This window comes from Ciona intestinalis, unplaced genomic scaffold (genome assembly GCF_000224145.3).
Source record: "Ciona intestinalis unplaced genomic scaffold, KH HT001212.1, whole genome shotgun sequence".
NCBI lineage: Eukaryota > Metazoa > Chordata > Ascidiacea > Phlebobranchia > Cionidae > Ciona > Ciona intestinalis.
In genome coordinates this window covers 561-21,347 of record NW_004191533.1, presented here as the reverse complement: position 1 = coordinate 21,347, position 20,787 = coordinate 561, and the positions used below count along the sequence as shown (strand labels likewise).

The 20,787-nt window shown below is 34.1% G+C and overlaps 3 protein-coding genes, 1 long non-coding RNA gene and 1 other non-coding gene across 7 annotated transcripts; 1 reads left to right on the top strand and 4 right to left on the bottom strand.

Moving 5' to 3' along the window:
* Nucleotides 1–1,061: 1,061 nt before the first annotated feature.
* LOC113475718 lies at nucleotides 1,062–1,686 on the bottom strand. Its single transcript, XR_003397491.1, has 2 exons — nucleotides 1,431–1,686; nucleotides 1,062–1,111 (listed from the first exon to the last, which is right to left on the bottom strand). It is a non-coding gene; the product is annotated as an uncharacterized LOC113475718 (long non-coding RNA).
* mir4099 (microRNA 4099) lies at nucleotides 1,235–1,328 on the bottom strand. The gene has a single exon (NR_034494.1). It is a non-coding gene; the product is annotated as a microRNA 4099 (primary transcript).
* A 2,820-nt stretch (nucleotides 1,687–4,506) lies between the features above and the next one.
* Nucleotides 4,507–11,830, top strand: LOC100181500 (beta-1,3-galactosyltransferase 4-like). The gene is made up of 4 exons (XM_002120154.4): nucleotides 4,507–5,264; nucleotides 7,461–7,855; nucleotides 9,801–10,032; nucleotides 11,122–11,830. Exons 1-4 carry the CDS (start codon nucleotides 5,122–5,124, stop codon nucleotides 11,702–11,704), a joined length of 1,353 nt encoding a protein of 450 aa, XP_002120190.1. The 5' UTR covers nucleotides 4,507–5,121; the 3' UTR covers nucleotides 11,705–11,830.
* A 1,578-nt stretch (nucleotides 11,831–13,408) lies between these two features.
* On the bottom strand, nucleotides 13,409–14,881 carry LOC113475717 (diphthine methyltransferase-like). 3 transcript variants are annotated; one of them, XM_026840355.1, is made up of 2 exons: nucleotides 14,661–14,881; nucleotides 13,409–14,483 (listed from the first exon to the last, which is right to left on the bottom strand). In XM_026840355.1, the coding sequence occupies exons 1-2, from the start codon at nucleotides 14,662–14,664 to the stop codon at nucleotides 13,471–13,473; spliced, it is 1,017 nt and encodes a 338-aa protein (XP_026696156.1). In that variant the 5' UTR covers nucleotides 14,665–14,881; the 3' UTR covers nucleotides 13,409–13,470. The 3 variants fall into 3 exon arrangements, with proteins under 3 accessions (XP_026696156.1, XP_026696154.1, XP_026696155.1); XM_026840353.1 differs by having other exon boundaries at nucleotides 13,409–14,564; nucleotides 14,661–14,842; XM_026840354.1 differs by having other exon boundaries at nucleotides 13,409–14,510; nucleotides 14,661–14,762.
* On the bottom strand, nucleotides 14,565–20,339 carry LOC100179169 (mitochondrial division protein 1). Its single transcript, XM_002119635.5, has 11 exons — nucleotides 20,143–20,339; nucleotides 19,409–19,550; nucleotides 17,633–17,743; nucleotides 17,425–17,557; nucleotides 17,236–17,357; nucleotides 16,579–16,779; nucleotides 16,410–16,504; nucleotides 15,646–15,895; nucleotides 15,442–15,564; nucleotides 15,036–15,209; nucleotides 14,565–14,919 (listed from the first exon to the last, which is right to left on the bottom strand). Exons 1-10 carry the CDS (start codon nucleotides 20,275–20,277, stop codon nucleotides 15,139–15,141), a joined length of 1,383 nt encoding a protein of 460 aa, XP_002119671.1. The 5' UTR covers nucleotides 20,278–20,339; the 3' UTR covers nucleotides 14,565–14,919; nucleotides 15,036–15,138.
* Between the last annotated feature and the right edge of the window lie 448 nt (nucleotides 20,340–20,787).

Sequence of the window (20,787 nt, the reverse complement as noted above, 5' to 3'; positions counted from 1 at the left end):
AAGCTGGCACAAGGTGTTAAACCCGTGTAATAACGACTGTCGTTTTCCGGCCACGCGAGGATAAAGTAAGTTACATTCATTCATTCATTCATTCTTTCATTCATTCAGCTTATATAAGGATGTGTAAAAATTAAATATACAGGTCATTATAATATTCAGTGTGGTCCAATTGAAACCTTAATAGAAATCAACCCAAAATTGGGGTAAGATGTTACAAAAAAGGTTTAAATTTTACAGTTGTAATTGCTGTGTTTTTTATGATAACACAGCTTTAAACTGCTAGTATCAGTTAAATGATTCCTTAAAGTTGATTGGATCTTTAACACCCGCTATTCGCAGAATCGCTATTTGCATACACTTATCATACAGGGGGTATATGTTCCATGTTGCAATATTACCTCGGCTCTGTATCAACCAATCCGACAAACTTATAACACGTACCTATGTAGCTAAAAGGCATATAGTGGGGGGGGGAAGACGGGACGGAGGGCAAATCGGGGTTTTTAAATATCTCCCTTTACGAGTATACCCCCTTCATACTACTTTCCGAATTTACCCACCTGTGCTAGTTTCTTTGCCATGTAAACTTTATATATACTTTAACTCGAACACATTTGCTTGTGTTTTTAACTCAAATTAAGATCATATTGACCCCTACCTATTAAATTGACCTCTACCTATTAAATATTTAAAAACAGTAATCGGCTTTGACGCGCGTTTTATAAAGTCGTGATAATATTGTCGTATAATTTTGTAAAAGTGTCCCACCTTCCCCCATTGTATTATAGCTTTCTGCGATATTTTACGCTAAAAAGCGCTTAACTGTTCTTCTAAAATGCTTTACGCCAACAACGTCTATTTTGCGATGTTTAGTGACCCGTAAACAGAAATTAATACATTGATAAACTAAATGTTTAAAATTGACAATAAATGAACAATTTGAAAACTGTGTTACCAAGGTTAGAAAACAAAATACCAGCGAGACTGCATGTTTTATTTTTTAGAACCTTTGATGGAAACTTGTTTCTGTCTATTTACTATATTTGATTTTTCCCCTTTGTATAATCTTACCGGTTTCAGATCTTCTTGTCCATACTTCGGAAGTTATTCTCTATAATTAATATGAAAATAAATAAATAAATTATTCGACTTTTCTGTTTCTGTTTCTAGGCCTACATATGATCCAGCTCATGCAATGCCAGTTAATGGATTGATGTAAGTTTCCACGTATATCTCTGACACCATGTCAATCCGCTACTATGCTTTATACCAATAAGCAATAAAGTTGCTAACTACATAGTTTATAAGTTGATCGTCATGGTGCCAAAAAGCTACAGTGAACACGTTTTTCCAAAAATGTTACAAAAGTTTTAATGCCACAGAGGCCACTCAGGATATCTGACAATAGTAATATAAACGGTGCAAAATACCTCGAAATCTTGATCTATATTTTTCCACAACTAATTTAACAAACCAAACTTAGTTTTCGTCCATCCATATTGCTGTTACGCTATTGATTTTCTTTATTCTTGTTCCTACGAATCTGTAGTGGTTTAATAACGTGTATAAGAGCAATTAAGGTCCACTTCAAGACCGTCCAGTACATACAGCCAGTATGTGGTCTCATACCATTTCAGAATCAAAGCAACCTAATACCGAGATTATATTAAATATTAAACTCCCTTTGGTTTCACAACAGGCGGTTTACTTAGTTGTCATGTCAACACAGCCACGAACTTTGTAAAATTGATTTAATTCTCTCTACCGCATAACTGCTAACACGTTAGAACTTCTGTGCTCAGTTTATCTTTTGTACCTATGGCAACACTAAACGTGTTTAATTTTTTGTTTTTTTTTAATAGAGAAATATAATTGAAGAAAAACATATATAAAACCACCCTAAAACATTCCAAAAATCGTATCTACGCTTACAGCACCCATTAAAAGAAGCAGTGTTGATTAATTTACAATTTATCACAACTTACTTTGTATAAATAAACCGATTCAAACAACATTTCCTACATTTATCGAATTACCTAAGGTTTAAATTAACTGGAATAACTATCAGACTATACTTTATACTTGCAAGAACACACGGTTGACTGATATCAAAATAACGCGTCTCAAAGAATGTACACCCAGCTTTTAGTCCACGGTTTCGATCCGCACAACAACTGTCTACGGGCTGATGGGCGAACTAACTCCATTATCACGGGATTCGATTTTTATTGATCGCAGACCGTAGTCTGGGCGATGGGCAGTGCCTACAAAACAACTATCAGCCAAAACGCTAAGGCAATATCTACATAGATTTTCCTGCTGTCAAAGCTTCCGTCAACCAGATGCTCCAAAAATCAGCATAATATAAAGGAAATGCGGTCACTTATAGTAAGAATAATTAAAAAAATTCACTACACAGGTTGCAATTTAAATTCAAGTAACATGTCAATTTAACAGAACATACAAAACCATCAAAAAAATTTGCAACCTTTTGTTAGGGAACCTTTTGTTTCCAAATCTATTTACATTTTAAAAATTTTAACGCTATAAAGATCACGCTTGGTTGGACATTTTTAGTTTGTTGGTTAAATCTATGTTTTCGATTCCAACAGCATATATGTTATTTTACCGGAATGGACGCATGAATTCGTAGAAATTAAACTGTTCGCACCAACTGTTTGTTTCGAACAAACAATTAACAATTACAGTTTTAACAACGCTTATATATAGGCGTCGGTTTAACCAGGAAAAGGCTGTTGTCCCACATTCATGCGATGTTACAATACATTACAATAAATATTCGCGTGAATCTTACTTATTGTTCTTAAATGATAAATATTTATTTAAATTAAGTTACATATGCCATTGCTATTATTATCAACGAATAACAAATCCCGAATTGTGCATTTCATCAACCAACTACAATTTAAAGCAAGAGCATATAAAGCCCGAATAAAAGAAACAGGTGAATTACAATATTATATATTAGGAACCACGTAAATACACATTTAACACCAAAATTACCTTTTTCAACAGTCATTAAATTACTGTAGGATCGATATATAGTATGGGGCGGGGGAAAGACGGGATTCGGGTGCAAACGGGACTGTTTTTAGCTTTTGAAACAATGTTGTATTCCGAATTTTACCACCGAATTTTAACCCTATAACAACAATAACCGTTGACGCGCAATTTCTTGGACCGTGGAAATACTGTCGAATAATTCTGTAACGTTTGTTTTTGTCTGTAATTAAATGGGTATACCCGTTAAAGAAGATTGTTAAGAAAAAGAACGTCTTACGCCGAGTTCCGTCTTTCCCAACCCACTATATGAGAAAATAAACAATATTGCAAACTTTGGTTGGTTAGTTAGTAATTCAATAAGTTATATATCATGGGTATTTTCTTATATTTTCTACGAGTGTAAGAAGAGAGCGCAGCCCTTGCAGACAATCTATGACAAAATCTATATCTCGTGCACAAAAACTATATCGTTTAGAAAGTTGATACACTGTTTCGTCGCTCCGCCAGAATGGAATCGATATTATTGTCACTAGCGCTTGATGACAGAAAATGTGAGTGTAATTGCCCGGTTAGTCATGTCTAAGCGGTATTGAAAAATATTTATTTATTTTTCCTTAATAGTACTACCAATCCTTTATTAATTGACAACAATTCAAAAAAAATATCTTAAAACACACAAGGAGTTATTTAACTATCAGCAACAGTTGAAATTTTACAAATTCGAAAACACACATAAGATAAGATGGCAGTTTAAGATCATTGTTATTTTGATGAATAGTGGTTTTATCATTAGGAATTCAAGTAAATAACACGAAACAATGCTGTACGCTTTGAAAACCTAACTCATAACCATTCTCTTTCTTGTCTTTATACAATAATATAATGTAGGTAAACATGTTAAAAACTATAGCAGTGCGGCATGGAAAAGAATGTTAAAACTTAATTTTTAAGCGTACAATATTATTTCGTGTTATTTACGTGTATTCATAATAATAAATTCAGCCATTATTAATCAAAACTAACAATGATTTTAAACTGCCCTGTCTTACGCAGTGTGTTTTCAAGTTTATAAAATTACACCTGTTGTGCGAACGGCTAAATTACTTGTGTGGTTTAATGTATGTATTTGAATTATTTTATTTGATTTTGAAAATAGTTATGTTCTTAAGTGTCCCATCTTTCCCCAACTAAAACTAGTTTTATGAGAATAAATTGAACTGTACGATATACTTTACTTCTTTATGAATCTGTTAAATTAGTTTAATCGCTCACACTCGCAAACTACCAAACTCCATCGGCTTTACCTACGATGAAAATAATGTGCTACTTGTGGGAATCGGCGTCGTTTCCACAATCTTCGTCTGTGTTGTAAATGCTAAGAGAGAGAACTGGTGCAGAAGAAGGTTTCTACCTTACGAAGCTCAGTCATAATCTTTGGAAAAGAAGTGTGATGGCGAAATAACACACAAGTATAGTATTTCAAAAGAGAACAATTTATTTGAAACGCAGGTGTATACTGATAGCACAACATAGAACATAAAGTAAGTTCGTTTAACTTGGAACAATAGGTTCTTGTGAAATAATAATAAGAAGAAATGTATCAGACAGTTTTGAGGCGCCGGCAAAACGTGTTTTTCGTTTATAAAAAAGAGAATAGTGGAAAAACCTATTTTTGAAATGATATTAGTTGTGTTTCAAAGTTTTGCAAATCAAATTGTATGAACACCACCTTAGTTTAGTCTTACATGTGTGTACAATATTGTATTCAACCCATGCCTGCTTCTTTGTTATGAACTCTTTACACTTCGTTGCCCGGTGAGGTTAAGCTCCAGTAGTAATGTTCTCTGCATTGTCCAGTACCGATATATTACTAGTTATATAGAGGGATATACGCAAACCGGGAAAGGTTGATAGGAAATACGTATTACTTTACAGTTATTGTTAATACTGTGACGTGATGTAGGCGGTGCACTGCCATCAGAATGATTAAAACCAGATGAAATAAATAATTAACTTAATTTTTATTAGCAAAAATACAGCCAATTTATTTAAAGTACTTTGTAACACTGGTATACCGTTCTGCATTAGTAATGAAATATGACAATCTGGATAAAAAAGAAAGTGTTATTGTATGTCATTATCTGGTCCGTGTTGGTGTACATTTGTTGCATATTCGTTCTACCTTTCATGACGCGACGTTTCTGGCACAGTTCAGTACGGAGCCCAATTGTACCAGTCAAGTAAGCGAAAAATTACCTATCCGTGTTCAACCATGTATAACATAGCTTAAGATCTACATATTGTATAAGTAACGGACTAGCGAACACTCATTCATTATTTACCTGTGTAATAGTGTTTGTCAGTTGAGTTCTGTTTAGGCTATTGTGTTTTATCCAATAAAGCACAGACAAAAAATCTGCCCTGTGTACATTAATGACGATCTTATATATGAATATTTTGGTGAGGGAGGACGGAATTTGGGGTAAGACGGGACATTTTTAAATCTCTTTTCTTGGGTACCCATTTAATAATAGACAAAAAATGTTACACTATTATTCAACAGACGAACGAATACAACATACTTTTAATGGCTGAAAAAGGCACAACAATAAGAATGTAGTTTGCGAATTTGAATCATGTAGTATCGCAATTAAATATATATTATATTATGATAGACTGAAATATTTCGTACAGTACAATGTTGTCTCACAAAATTAGTTTTAGTTTTGCTAGAAAAATTCGAAATATAAACATAAAAATAGGCGGGGGTGAGGATGGGTTAAATCAAGAGTGAATAGGCATAAAAATATCGATTTTAAACTATATATAGTGGGGTGGGGGAAGATGGGACACTTTTTAACTCTATTTACTCATCCCAGTTAGTAGTAAACAAAGAACATTCAAAGAATTATAAAACTATATCCTTACGACTTCCATAAACCGTTGTTAATTGTTTAAAACACGATCAGTGTTTTTCGATATTCTGTGTTAAAAGTGTCCCATCTTCTCCCACCCTACTATATATAAAGTTTACATGGCAAAGAAACTAGCGCAGTTTTTTTTCGGTATAGGTTAATAGGTTAACTACAAGTTGCAGAAACCACGGCCTATACTAGAGATGAGTAGAGATATGACATTACCCATCGACTACGTCATCACCCATTTTTACACCACGTAACCCTTGATTTGACCACGTGACCTTAACTTAACAATGACTCGTTCTGATTCTGACGTAATAATTAATTAGAACTTGGCTTTTTGCTGCAAACCGCGATTTATTCGCTGAAAACATTCTTTATTATTTAACCTTTGAGTATAGTAATAAAGACCAGATTAATTAAAACAACAAAGAGAAGAAAATTAGTAACAAAACAGCAGTCGTTAAAATATGCTATGTATCTCTAGTAGGCCGTGCAAGTATCTAATAATACAGTATAGGGTAGGGAAAGATGGGACACCTTTTACCTCTATTTTTTCGCCCGGTTTAGTAGTAAACAAAGAACTTTCAAGAAATTATAAAACTATATGCCCATCACTCCTATTGACCTTTAGTAATTGTTTAAAACACGATCATGATATTTAGATATTATGTGCTAAAGGTGTCCCATCTTCCCCCACCCTACTATATAAAAAAATATTTTTGTTCCACCTTACCCCACTTTATAGTGTTTTCGATTTTTATTATTAAATCTAAATTTTCTTTAAATTTAATAGGTCATACCTTTAGGGTTATTTAATTATGATATACTAATATAATAAAATTATCCTACACAAAAAAAACGTATTCTTTCAGTCACAGGCACTTAGAATAAGTAGGGTGGGGAAAGATGGGACACTTATGCACATAGTGCCCAATATTTCCAAATTTAAATGTTTTTGGGTGATCTACAAATAAGTACCATCATTAATTTATTAATTGAAAACAGTTTAAAAATGTATTTTATAACACACGGAACTGTTTCTATTTAACACATTTTTTTTAATATTTAACGACAGTAATCGGCTTCGACGCCCGCTTATAAAGTCGTGATTTTTCTGTCGAATAATTCTGTAACATTATTTGTTTGTTTATCATAAGTTCATATGCATTTGTAGGATACAATATTATCAATAGAAGTTTGAATAAGTCCCATTAATATTTAAACTGCGCCGATTCATTATACAAAGACTCTGTAGGTATAAGATGGTGGTTTAAACTTGATTTTCAAAGCATGACATATGCTTTCGTGTTATTTACGTGTATTTCTAACAATAAATTCATTCATTAATCAAAATTAACAAGAGTTTTAAACAGTTTCGTCTTACCCCGCCTTCTTTGAATTGTTGTTAGAGGTAAGATAGAACTATTTTCGTGGTATCACCCCAAAATATTTGCTTAAAGGGTCCCGTCTTTCGATCACTTAACCATATGCTATGGTTTTAAATTGTTTTCATAGATATAATGAAGAGGACAACACGGTTGAAAAAGAAATTGCCTTTCAAATACAAACAATATTTAAAAAATTGACCAAATTAAATGAGGTGCCAGATACCCAAGAAAACACACTTATTCAAGATTTAGAACGTAATTTCAAGTTTCCCATGAAATCAATGCAATTACCGGAACGAAATGTGGAAGTTAAAAATATTTCAAAAGAGTACAGGAGCAAACCAATTTTGGAATCACTTCGGAAAAACATTGTAATTCAATACCCCACGGCGGGCGCACCTTTCTTTACTGGTGACTTAAAAATTCCTTGGAAAATTTCTTCAACCCTTCTCGTCCCATGGAAGGTTATGCAGAACATTGGAGAAGTCAATCCTGACAATAACGGCTGTTTTAGTCCACCAGGTGTGTAAAATTATAGTTAAGAACTATTTCAAAATTAATTAAATAGACGGATTTACGTGTACTTTATATAGATTATATATACAGTAGGGTGGTGGAAGATGAGACACTTTGTCAGACGAGACTTTTTTATTTGATTTTTACGGACCCCCATTTAACGATAATCAGGAAAATACCGTTACATAATTATTCGACAGTATTATCCCGACTTCTTAAAAAAAAGCAAAGCCGATTACGGTTTTTAAATATATATATTTTGGGTGGGGGAAGATGGGACACCTTTAGCACATAATATTCAAATATCCTGATCGTATTTTAAACAATTGACAACGGTCTATGATAGTCGTGAGAATATGGTTTTATAATTCTTTGAATTTTCTTTGTTGATAACCAAATGGGACGAGAAAATAGAAAGAAAGTGTATCCCATCTTCCCTCATCCCACTATATTAAAAAAAATACATAAAATAGAGATAGTATGTTTTAACATGTAAAAATGCGAAATAGTAAGGTGCTGACTTTGAATGTCGCTAAATCACAATAAAGCCGATAAATATTGTAGTTTGCGAGTGTGAACGATTAAACTAGTTTTATATATATACCTTAAAACAGTGGTTCCCAACTCGTTTTTAAGGCGACCCATTTTAAAAATAAATTCAGTTCGGTAAAATCTTGCGACCCAAGCATATTGTCGTAAAATTTTAAAAGCCATACAAGATTGCATTGCAAACGGGTAATCCTTTAGCTGGTGGTCAGTGACAATTTTGGTTTCTAAATGTCTTATAGACCTTACTGATACTTACTGTTTAATTATTTTTGCAAAAAATTCGGGTGTTCGTGTCTAAAATTAACTTTAAAAATGCGCGAAAACATGCTTCGTCACCGTAATTTGCCTGACCTGCGTAAGGTTAACGCTTTATTACGTCACATTAGCGGTATGTTACGTCACAATAGTGATATATTACGTACGTTACAGTACGTTATAATCCTGTTTTCGCAGTGTTTTATGTTAGTTAAAGCCCTGCTTAATCCAGCCCTAACTCTTAACCCCTAACTCCCAACCACTAACTCCTAACAAGCAGCACTGCAAAAGCATTAACTTTTTCAGAAAATAATATGTTTATCAAATCACTAATGAGCTATAGCTGTGCTCGCTGGCTATCGGTGAGTTTTGGCGTTGCTTTACGCGCGTACAAAGCATTTTTTGCAAACATTTGTATACTTTACTTAAAAAGCAAATATCCAAACTGTTTTCAACCACCTGCAGGCTAAATAATCAAGGGGACAATCGCTATTATGACGCAAACAATCAACGTGTGAATTGCTATTATGTCGTAATTAATTGCCAGGTCAAACAATCGCTATTATGATGCAATGAATCCACGTGTGAATCCCTTCTATTACGTAATAAACATGCTGCTTGGTTGAGGAAAACATCGTAAATATAAATCAGTTCTACTTCTGTAACATTTTTAGGTTGTTCACCACCGCCTGTTGCAATGTTTAATAGGCAAGTTACATTTAATTTAAACGCAACTATGACAAACTGACAAAACCAAACGACCCAAAAAAATTATCAGGCGACCCAACTTTGGGTCGCGCCCCACGTGTTGGGAACCACGGCCTTAAAACAACCGTGAATATTTCGTACAGTTTGATTTTGTCTAATAAATCTCGTTTCAGTTTTGTGAAAAAAAAGCTGAGATATAAACTTAACAAAAGTAGGCAGGTGTCAATATGATTGTAGTTTGAGTTAAAAACAACAAAAAAATGTTTTTCATAAAAAATGTGTTTCAAACTTGATGTGACTAGCAATACTGTTTTTATTCCGAAATTGTTGTGAACTTTTTTTGTTGGCAGACAAGGTTCATTACCAACACTTACGAATAACGGTTTTTTATTCGGTGCTGTTTATTTATATTTGACCTCATATTTTGGGTTTTATCTAGATCCACGAGAGCATTGGGCTATGATTACGATGGTCAAATCGTGGACCGTCAACGCCGTCAACAGACAAGCAATACGAGAGACCTGGGGGTCAATCACTAGAATCGAGGGAGTAAATCTAGAAATGTGTTTTTTGTTAGCACGACCAAAGAATGCAGCACTACAAGGAGAATTAAAAAAAGAAAATGAAAAATACGGCGATATTCTGCAGATCGATATCGAGGAAACCACCGAGTAAGTCGTTTTTTGTTTATGTGTAAATGACACGTTTAAAATTATTTAATTTTACCTTTAACTAAAATAAAACAAAAAGTTTTTACTTAGTATATACACAGTAGGGTGGAAGTAGAAAGACTGGACCCTTATGCACATATATGACGGTTTGAGGCGATAACAGTATTATCATACCCTTTATTAATTGCTAACAATTCAGAAAAAAATATAATAAAACACATGAGAAGTTATTTAGCGATTCGCACAAAAGGTGTAATTTTACAAATTAAATGACAGACTTAGTACGTCGGGACAGTTTAAAATCAATCTTAATTTTGAATATTTAAGTGAATTTTTTATTAAGAATACACGTAGATAACACAAATCGTTTTTGTTGCTGATTTGCTCCCTAATTTAACACATATTTACCGCTGCCAACTTTTCTCGTGGTATAGTAGGGTGGGGGAAGATGGGACACCTTTTTATTCTATTTTCTATTCCCATTTGGTAGTAAACTAAAAACATTCAAAGAATTATAAAACTGTATTATCACGACTTCAATAGACCGTTGTTAATTGTTTAAAAAATGATCAAGATATTAGGATATTCTGTGCTAAGTGTCTCCCATCTTTCCCCGCCCTACTTTACTTCATATCGCATTTTTTTACAAAACTAAAACAAATTTGAAGAGACTTTAACTCGCCAACTATACAGAATTTGGGCAGTTATAATGTGATTCAATAAACAATCAAAATGAGCATATTATTAATATTATTTTTTTAGTTATTGAAAAAGTGTTATAATGTATATAATGCAATGTAATGTATAAATCGTTCAACATCGAATTTTAATACTTAACAACAGTAACCGCGTTTTCCGCGCAATTTGTTGGACGGTGAGAATACTGCTAAATAATACTGTAACATTGTTTTTGTCCATCACCGTATGTGTAACAGTAAAAGTGGATTATTTAAAAAAGGCCCGTCTTTTCCCGAGTCCGATCTAAATGATATACAGTGTCCTGAATGTAACAGTCATTATAAACTTTTAATTTTTTAATTGAATCTGACCATTTACTCACTTTTATTAAAATAAACATTTTAATTTCAGTCATTTCACTGCAAGATCAGTAGCCGGAATGAATTGGATTGTAAAGAACATTCCAGCAAACTTTTTGTTTTCATCATGTGACGATAATATGGTTCTAAACTTGGATAACTTTATTATGTCAATAACTGAAACTGTAAAACGCCAGAAGCCAGCTTCAAAAGCATGTATGATTTCGGATGTGTTTCCCTTTATTTGCGTGTTCAGTTTTCGTCGCTCTGACCCTCCTTCTAGGGACGTAAACAATCCGTGGAGCATAACAAGTGAACTATACCCACCCGATGTTCTGCCCGCTCATTGCCAAGGCGGATTTTACACAACATCCGTTTCAACAATTCGATTAATTATTGCCAAAGCAACTGTGACTAGAGTAATGGCATTGGATGCTGTATGGTTAACTGGCATACTACGCCAAAAAGCTGGAATGGATGCCAACTCAGTCAATGCGGCCCATGCAATTGATTATCCAGGCGAGCTAGTCAGATATGTTGAAAAAGATATACCAAGTGCAATGAGGAAATACTGGGAAGGATTTTCCAAGAAAAAAATTGTTAATCAAAAAAATGTTTATGTTCGTTTGAAGTAGTGTGTAAACTATTTAAAGATATTTATTTTGTTTTATATGTTGATCGTTAGTACCGCAATGTTATTCACTTGTTTTAACTGTTTAGACTAATCATATATCCTCAATACAGATCTATGCTCAGTTTCATTACGTATAGACAATGTTTACTATGTTATAGGAAAAACATTTCATTTTTACATTTTACCACTAAGAGAATGCTTTTCGTTTGAAGGTCGATTTGAATTAAGGTTCATTCTCAAGATAGGGATAATAATATTAAGAGTCCACATATGTCATGGATATCAGTTGATTCTTATGAAAACAAAGTTAATAAACATAAATTGTTCATCGTTAATTTGTAGGCTATATGCCTATGGCATAGGGTATAGATGGAGACGGAAAAGCACCTTAAAATATCCGAATATCGTGATTGCGTTCTAAAGTTTAAACAAATAACAACGGTTTATGAAAATTGTGAAGATATGTTCTTTGTTCTCTACCGAATGGGATGAGAAAATAAAAGTTAAAGTGTCCCATCTTCCCCCAGCTTAGTAGATGCCTTTTGGGCACGTTATCTCTGGACTTAAATTAAATCATACTTAGCAAGTTTTTGACGATTAGTTTCCTGTTTAATTAAGGGCGCAAAATTATATCTTCAAAATATTATCTTTTTATTATATCAGTATCTTATAGTTGAAAACCCCCTCAGGTATAAATTACTAAATTAAAGGCAAATCTTTTAAAGTTTGGCAATGAAAACATACAAAACTACAATGTGGGGGAAGGTGGGACCCTAAATTGAAATATATTTACATTAGCAGTATTCTGCAACTTCTAGTTAACCTACCGAGTTGAACAGGCTGTGTTAGTTTCTTTGCCATGTAAACTTCATATATATATATACCGTTAAACCAATATTCATAATGACCCCTGCCTATTTTCTTCATGCTTACATCCCAGTGTTTTTTTACAAAACTAAAACTAGTTTTATGAGACAAAATCAAACTGTACGAAATATTCAAGGTTGTTTTATGAAGCTATGAAACTAGTTTAATCGCTCGCAGACGCAAACTAAAAAAATGCATTGGCTTTACTATGATTTAGCGAGCATTAAAAAATAGCACCTTACTATTTCGCATTTTTTTACCTCTTCAAAGTATACTGTTTCCATTTTACATATTTTTTTATTATTTAAAAACAGTAACTAGCTTTGACAGGCGTTTTATAAAGTCGTGATAATACTGTAACCTTATTTTCCCGATTATCATTAAATGAGGGTCCGTAAAAAGAAAGTCTCGCCTGACAAAGTGTCCCATCTTCCCCCACCCTGTACTTGTACAGTCATTAGAACTGTGCTCTTTTGTTATATATATACATCAAACCTCTACTGTTCTTCGTCGCAAACGAAGATACATACTACTATTGAAATAATGTACCAATGGTCCTAACCTATAGTCTAATTTAACGTTTATTTTACGGAACTAATTTAGGCAACGACGCTAATGTTGAACTTTATTTGTGGCAGTGCAAATCATGAACTTTAGGGTGTATAGTGTACATTCATCTTACATCATTCTTAATGAAGTGGTAACACCCGTGCCTATTCATTGAACCAAATCTATTTGTAAATTGCTGCGATTTATCCAGTGATGATTAACCGGTTGGGCAATGTGCTTCAAGGAAGAACAACCTGTTAATTATATTTTTATGATAATGTTAGTGACATTCATTTCTTTATATGTATTTTTCGACAAAAATTCTCAAGTTAAAACAATTTATAAAAAATACTACAATAACTGTTTGTTTAAATTCCACAGACACAATTTATGGTCATAGAATGAACAAGAAGCTAAAAAGTGGCTCACAGAATTCTCTAAATAGCACCAATCAATTCCATATGCTAGTGATTGGTGATTGGTGTAATGTGCCCGAGAACACAGATTCAAGGACACCTGGTCCTGATGTAAAATAAAACATCCATTATGCATGCATGCTACAGCTAAAACATCTTTCAACTTTGGGTGCCATTTAACACGCCACACACCCCCATTAACATTTAAATTTGTCAAAGGCTTTGGTCGCATAGCTCGGACATCCCATATTCGCACATGTTCATCATACCCTCCCGTCGCTAGTAAGTTAGAATTGCTTGGGCAACTTTGGATGGAACAGACACCCATATCATGTGACCGGTTATTAAACAAGGAATGTTCAGGACAACGTAGATCCCAACCACGAAAACAACAATCGTCACCACCAGAATAAAGAACAGAATCGTTTTCAGAGTTAAAAGCGGTAATCCAAGCTTCAAAACCATGTGCATTCCATTGTTGCAAAAGTACTGCATCAGATTCGCACACTTTCAGAAGTCCTAGGTTGCCATTTGAGTAACTTGCAGCAATCTGTATGTCTTTAGTGCATTGTTTTGAAGACCAATCCAAAGATAAAGCAACAGAGTTTGGGTTTAAAACTTCACACCAGTTCTTCATTTTTGCCTTTTTATGTTGATCTATATATAGTGAGAACAATTTGACTGAACCATGAGCATCAGCAGTAGCAAGTGTTGGCATATTTTCCAATAAGGGCTGATTGCACCATTTCATATCTAAAACACCAACTACATCCACCTGAAACACTTGTTTCAATTTAAAATCCTCTATGTTAGATTTGTTGTCAATTTGATACAGCTGCAAACACCCAATCCTTGAATCTGTATCATCACTCTTTATAGCACAGCTCTTTAACTGATAAGTTCCACACAGCAGATAATCTTGATAGTTGTTGATAGGACACCATTCCACTGAATCAGCATGTAACACAGTATCAACTTCATAAATAGTATTGCTACTAATCATATTTATGTACAAATAAAAACCTGAAACTAAATTAGTAAACAAGCTTAATGATTCAATATCAAAATTCAGCTGTTATTCCACATATATACATAGATAATTTAAACACTAAACACAGTAATTACCCATTAAACTTAAACGACCATACACCACCCTGTCCTGCTGTCAACAGGTTTAGATTGTATTTCATTTTTGCTGCTGTCCAAGTCAAAATCACTAATATCATCATTATTTTTCTTTCTTTTTCCTAAAATAGTTTGTTTTGTCCACCACCAACCACCTTCATCCTCAGTCTCACTAGAACTTGATTCATCTGATGGTGACGCGGTTTTATTCAGACGTTGTATATAGGTACTGACTACCTCATCATACGAACTTTCCAACCTGTGTGTTAAAACATCTGTTAAACATAAATATATTGTTGACTACATCAAACCAATTACATGCATATTCACGATTATTTACTAAAATATGAAAACAATTATTTTAATGTAAACGACCTTTTCTCATCATCTTTCAATGTAGTTTTCCAGATCATTAGTTTGGTTCCTCCAGTAAAAAAACAGAGATTTTTAGTATTTGTCAGATCCACACATGCGCATGTCAATTGTGGCATATCGCTGTTAGTAAACGTAGCAAGTATAACAATGGAAAATCTCCACACAGAGAACGAACTAAAAAATAAAAGTTTGTCATAGCATGGTCACACTAATTTGTTTCGCCTAAATATATTTGAAAGTTGTCCAATCGCATTACAAATGTAAGAAAACATTTATAAAATATATAATAGAAGATTTTTAAAAGTTTTTTTGCCATAATAACTAGCAGCACATAACTGCTAACACAGATATTCCTAGAAAAACTAATACATAATAAAGATACATTATAAATATAAAAAAATATTACCATTTATTGCTCCATTCCCAGTATCTACATTATATGAAGTAGCAAACAACATATTCTTGTATGTAAACATAGAGTTTGTGAATCCAGAACACAGTTTGTGGTTCGGATATCTTGTTATATTTCCTTGCATGGAATAGAACATTGTAAGTTAGATCTATACAATGTAGTCTCTTAAATACAATATTAAAAAACTTTCACCATTACCTGAGTCAAGTTCAACAACTTTTAGGTTGGTTCCATCATCACCAATTATAAGTTTATCATTCCATGAAACAACACAGTGTATGTGCCTTCCAGCTATTAAACCACTGGACTCATTCACTGATAACACTTCCGTAAAAAGATGTTCCATTTCAAGCATATGAGAAACAGCAGTTTCATGAAGATCACATGTAGCCTCCCAAACTTTGACAGAGCCATCAAATGAAGTGGTCACTAAATGATTGCAATGCCACTAAAACAATATTGATTATTAGACTGGCGCAAATAGACAGATACAAATACGTTTTCCGACAAAAAAAATCAAAATAAGTAACTGTATTGGTATTGTATAATCACAGTGTTAAAACAGGTATGAAGGATCGTGAATGCTTTATTTATTCACAAAATAAATTAAAATCACTTTAAAAAACTGCTTGCATTGTTTTTAATGTTTTGACTGATATGAAAAAGCATAGTAAACTATTAGACTGATATGAAAAAGCATAGTAAACTATTTTATATGTGGCAAATAATAGATTTTTATCTAAAAAAACATGTTTGTTACAAGAATTTAACACTGCGCTGTTGAAATTGACTACCGCCATCTTGTTTTATCGAACTATTTATTACCCCTGGGAATGGTTTAGCAGAAAAAAAATATATATATTGCAAAACCGCTATAACAATAAACCCATTATTTTGACTGTTACACACAATCAAGAATATCCATTTATTTATATTGATAACATAATAAACATAGAGAGAACCTTTAAAGAAGATATTTCCTGTGTATGAATAATTGATTCATGAACAAGTGATCCACTTAAGATATCGCAAACGACTAGTTTGCCTGAATCTGTACCTGATAAAAATGTAACTTTAAGCGTTTCGAAATTTAAACAACAACTTTAGAAGTAAAGTAGAAGTAACACATACCAGTAAATAAAAGATTTGAGGAATACAACATTGCTGTAAGAGGGGAGAAGATGTATATTGACTTTACACAACAACCATCAGGTATGACCCATAGTTTTATGAAGCAATCAAGGGAAGATGTTAAAAGAAGTTTTTGTTTGTTTAACAATGTTTCACCATCAGCATCAACCAGTAACTTGAACTCCATAGAGTTAACTTTCCCTGTAAGAGTATTAATGCATATTAGCTGAACCAAATATATAAGCCACCTTTTAATGTAACTATTGTGCATCCCGATTTTGAACACATTCGCGTCATATGCATACTTATACATATATATGCAACATTCTTATAAGATACGAAAGTTTTAAATCGAAACATTTTTTCTGAGGTAATGAGGGTTGAGACTTGAGACGTGCAAAAACTATGACACAAAAAACTACAAGCAGTTTTATTTAAGAATCACTATACAGGTTTCAGGTAAATATTTTTCTCACCTGCCAATACCCATAATGATAATACCATTCACATGCATAATATATTCGATCTACAGTATTACCTCTTGTACCAATATCTTATAAAGAAAATATGATTTGCACGTTGGACATTTTGCCCCACACAGGACAAGTACCTGCATATAGATATTTAATAAGTACATATTAAGATGGTAATACTTACATATTCTATCACTTTCACAATTATTTAAAATTTGTACACAAGTTACACAACCAGAGTGGCCAGTCATGTTTCGAACTTCGTCCATTGAATTTAAATCCCACACCTTTACTGAAGTGTCCTGGCTATCAAATGTTATATGGTAACAACAATCGTAACATGTTAAAGTATTGAAGATTAACAACTTTTCACCTGCCACTGACAAGCCAATTACCATCACAATCCACAGAAGTAATTATATCGTGATGTCCTTCAAGTTCTTTGGTGAACATGGGTAGGGATTTCCATTCATGCAGAATTTTTCGTTTTACTTTACTTGACGTCACTGCAAGAAATATTATTTAGAAGACCTTTCTATGTGAAAGTACAATCACTGCATCATATCAACTATCACATATACCATTAGTTTGTTCAACAGGAGCAGCTACAACTACAGACTCAGTGTATTCATTGTTTTGAAAGACACAGTCCTTCTCTTTTTCAAGTTTTTCCTCATGCTGATCATCAGGTTCTTTAAATAGAAACAACAGGCATTATTTAAATAATTACATTGCATAACTAAACGTTGTAAAATAAAAATATTAGTAGTGACAAGTGATGATATATATAGTTTTAGAATTAAAATGATATTCTGAATATCACTATAAATCGCTAGTCTGTGGCCCTTATTTTAACCATTTAAATTACCACCAAAAATAAAGGGTTAATATACTACTTGTATTAGGTTGTGGCTTAGTGCTTTAGTCGCTTGCATTTGATTGTAAATTTGTAACCAAACAGTACTATATTCCATGCTTGAAACTGCTATCATTGTCGGCACATGTGTCCTTGGGCAACACACGTAACAGACATTGCTCCAACCCAGTGATCAATCATGGGTTGTCCAGATTAACAGTCATAAATATTTGGTAACTTAAATCTATTTTATTAAAAAGATAGGAATAATTTGGTTATAAGTTTGAAAAATACAAAGGTTGCTGTAAGTTGTAAAATTCTCAGGGTAAGCATTCCCTGCAGGCCTGCACCAACGGCGGACACTGGGGGTGCCAGTGGGTGCGCAAGCACCCTCAATAACGTAAACAATAGAAGTGCTAACTCGCGCGCTTAAAACCTTTTGTCTGGAGGACGTGCGCACTTAAAATAGCGTAGTTTCGATCAGTAATTTAAATGAAACAGCTGACGTAAATTAACAATAATCTGTCATGCGCAGCAGGGCTTCATGGTCGTGTTAACCGGGTAGCCAATTTCCATTAGAAAACGGGAAGTTTCCGTATGCGATTGGTTTAAATGCGAGAGCGATTGGTACACGCGAGAGCGAAAGTTTATTAAAGTTAAAGGAAGAGAAGCAACTAAAATCTATTCAGCTTGACTTTCTGTTCCTTTAATTTTTGCTCGATGGGAATTTGCTTCTGGGAAGTAACGAAACGCACAAGATGAGCGTAGCGGCAATCATGCCTTGATCGGGGCAGAACGTTGGTGCGTTGCGGCCACGATCAGCACCGCACGAGAAATGGTTGGCTTGAAGCCAAAATCGCTGTCCTTTCGATCATAGGAGAAAGGATAGTAATACATAGTGAGCTGCAATGTAGCTTGCTTATAATAACCCCCGTAAAAACTTTTAACCCCCGTAAAGCAGCGTTTGAACGCAAACTACGTGTTCTATATGATTTTTATAGCAGTGCTTTTCGATTAATCAGGAACGATTTTCGTACGTCTTTCTCCTTGAAAAAGTCATTAGTACTCGGCTCGCTCATACTTTAGCAGTATTATTACATCTCCAGAAATATCTTTTTCACACGCTATGTCTGGGTTTAGTAAAGACTGACCGATATATTTTTTTCCATTGAAACGGATAATTGACGCTGTAACGAAACATATGAAATGATCAGTATTAATCAAAATTAATAACTGTATTCACAATATTGCAAGTTGTAGAAAAGAAAAAATGGTTGTTCTGCACGATAACGATTATCTGTAAAACGCAAATTTCGGCCAACTTCTAGTTGTCAGCACTCCTAAATATTGACCAAGTAACCGCCATTGGCCTGTACCATATAAAAGAACCACTGTTAATGGCCCACTTTTTAAAACATCAGTTAGCTGTGTACACACATACAAAAATTAACTGTTTATTTAGAAATTTATTTGTAAAGTTATAATGAGGTATGTTACCTACCAAGTTCATGAGAATCTTCTTTATCAGTTTCAAGGTTTATTTCTTTGTTCACATCAACAGAAGAATTAAATGATTCATCTCTTCGATTAATTTCGGCAAGAATTTCACGCAGCTCCCTTTGAATATTATTTTTGCATTCCAACTGAAAAACAAATGCAGTTTAAATCATACAACAACAGAGCAACCACAATTTTAGCCAGAAAATTAATGTCTCCTTTTTTAGGTATATATTTGCAAACACAACAACATATCCAAAGTTGGTAGGGTACTTTAATGCTATAAATGCAATGTTATGACAAATATATATATTCATAAAATGAATAATTTGCGCACGTTGCATGTTTTACCGTTTTTTCAACGAAAATTTAGTGTATATATTTATTACAGGAATATAAATATATTCTTCATCATATTTAATTTTTAATGTGATAATAAATAGCCTTTTTTGCGGATCTTTAAAAAACATGATGCATTAATAGTTACACATTCCATAGTGCAACAACAAAAGTTGATGTGGTATTCAAAATATTACTAAGTTTTATCTCCGCCACAAACCCATGGGTGCTAGTGAAGAACCTTCCCCCCCCCACCTTATTTGCTAACCACCATTAACCCCTAAAACCACCAACCCCCTAACTATCAACTTCTAACCCCCTAATCAGGGTTTAGGGGTTAGTGATTAGCAAATAAGGTGGGGGGGAAGATTCTTTACTAGCACCAACCAATGGACTAACCTTTATTCTCTCTTCTGTTGTTAAATCTCGACCACATGTTTCCAGACGTTGAATTTGCCTTAGTCTCTTTCTTAATTTTCGGACAACTTTCACAAAGTTGCTAGCATCAGGACCATCATATTCTTCAGGAGTCATTACATTAGTAAGCTTTTTTGCAGTGTAAAGCGAAACTGAAATAAAAAATACGGTGCTAATGACGGACCCTTTTAAAACATAAAGTACCGCATGTACCGCTTGTACAGCATGTACCGCTTGTACCGCTTGTACAGCATGTACAGCATGTACCGCATGTACCGCTTGTACCGCATGTACCCGCTTGTACAGCATGTACCGCATGTACCCGCTTGTACAGCATGTACCGCATGTACCCGCTTGTACAGCATGTACCGCTTGTACCGCATGTACCCGCTTGTACCGCATGTACCGCTTGTACAGCATGTACCGCATGTACCCGCTTGTACAGCATGTACAGCATGTACCGCATGTACCGCATGTACCGCATGTACCGCGTGTACCGCATGTACCGCATGTACCGCATGTACCGCATGTACCGCATGTACCCGCTTGTACCGCATGTACCGCATGTACCGCTTGTACTGCATGTACCCGCTTGTAAACAGCATGTACCCGCTTGTAAACAGCACG

What these genes read in the sequence shown, in the direction of transcription:
- LOC100181500 (XM_002120154.4), top strand. Translation starts at nt 5,122, where the DNA reads ATGACAATCTGGATAAAAAAGAAAGTGTTATTGTATGTCATTATCTGG. An exon ending in CGGCTGTTTTAGTCCACCAG is followed by an intron (nt 7,856 to 9,800) that starts GTGTGTAAAATT and finishes GGTTTTATCTAG; the next exon opens with ATCCACGAGAGCATTGGGCT. An exon ending in GATATCGAGGAAACCACCGA is followed by an intron (nt 10,033 to 11,121) that starts GTAAGTCGTTTT and finishes TTTTAATTTCAG; the next exon opens with TCATTTCACTGCAAGATCAG.
- LOC100179169 (XM_002119635.5), bottom strand. Translation starts at nt 20,277, where the DNA reads ATGACTCCTGAAGAATATGATGGTCCTGATGCTAGCAACTTTGTGAAA. An exon ending in AATTGGCTTGTCAGTGGCAG is followed by an intron (nt 17,358 to 17,424) that starts GTGAAAAGTTGT and finishes AACATTTGATAG; the next exon opens with CCAGGACACTTCAGTAAAGG. An exon ending in AGGAAATATCTTCTTTAAAG is followed by an intron (nt 15,896 to 16,409) that starts GTTCTCTCTATG and finishes ATATTGTTTTAG; the next exon opens with TGGCATTGCAATCATTTAGT.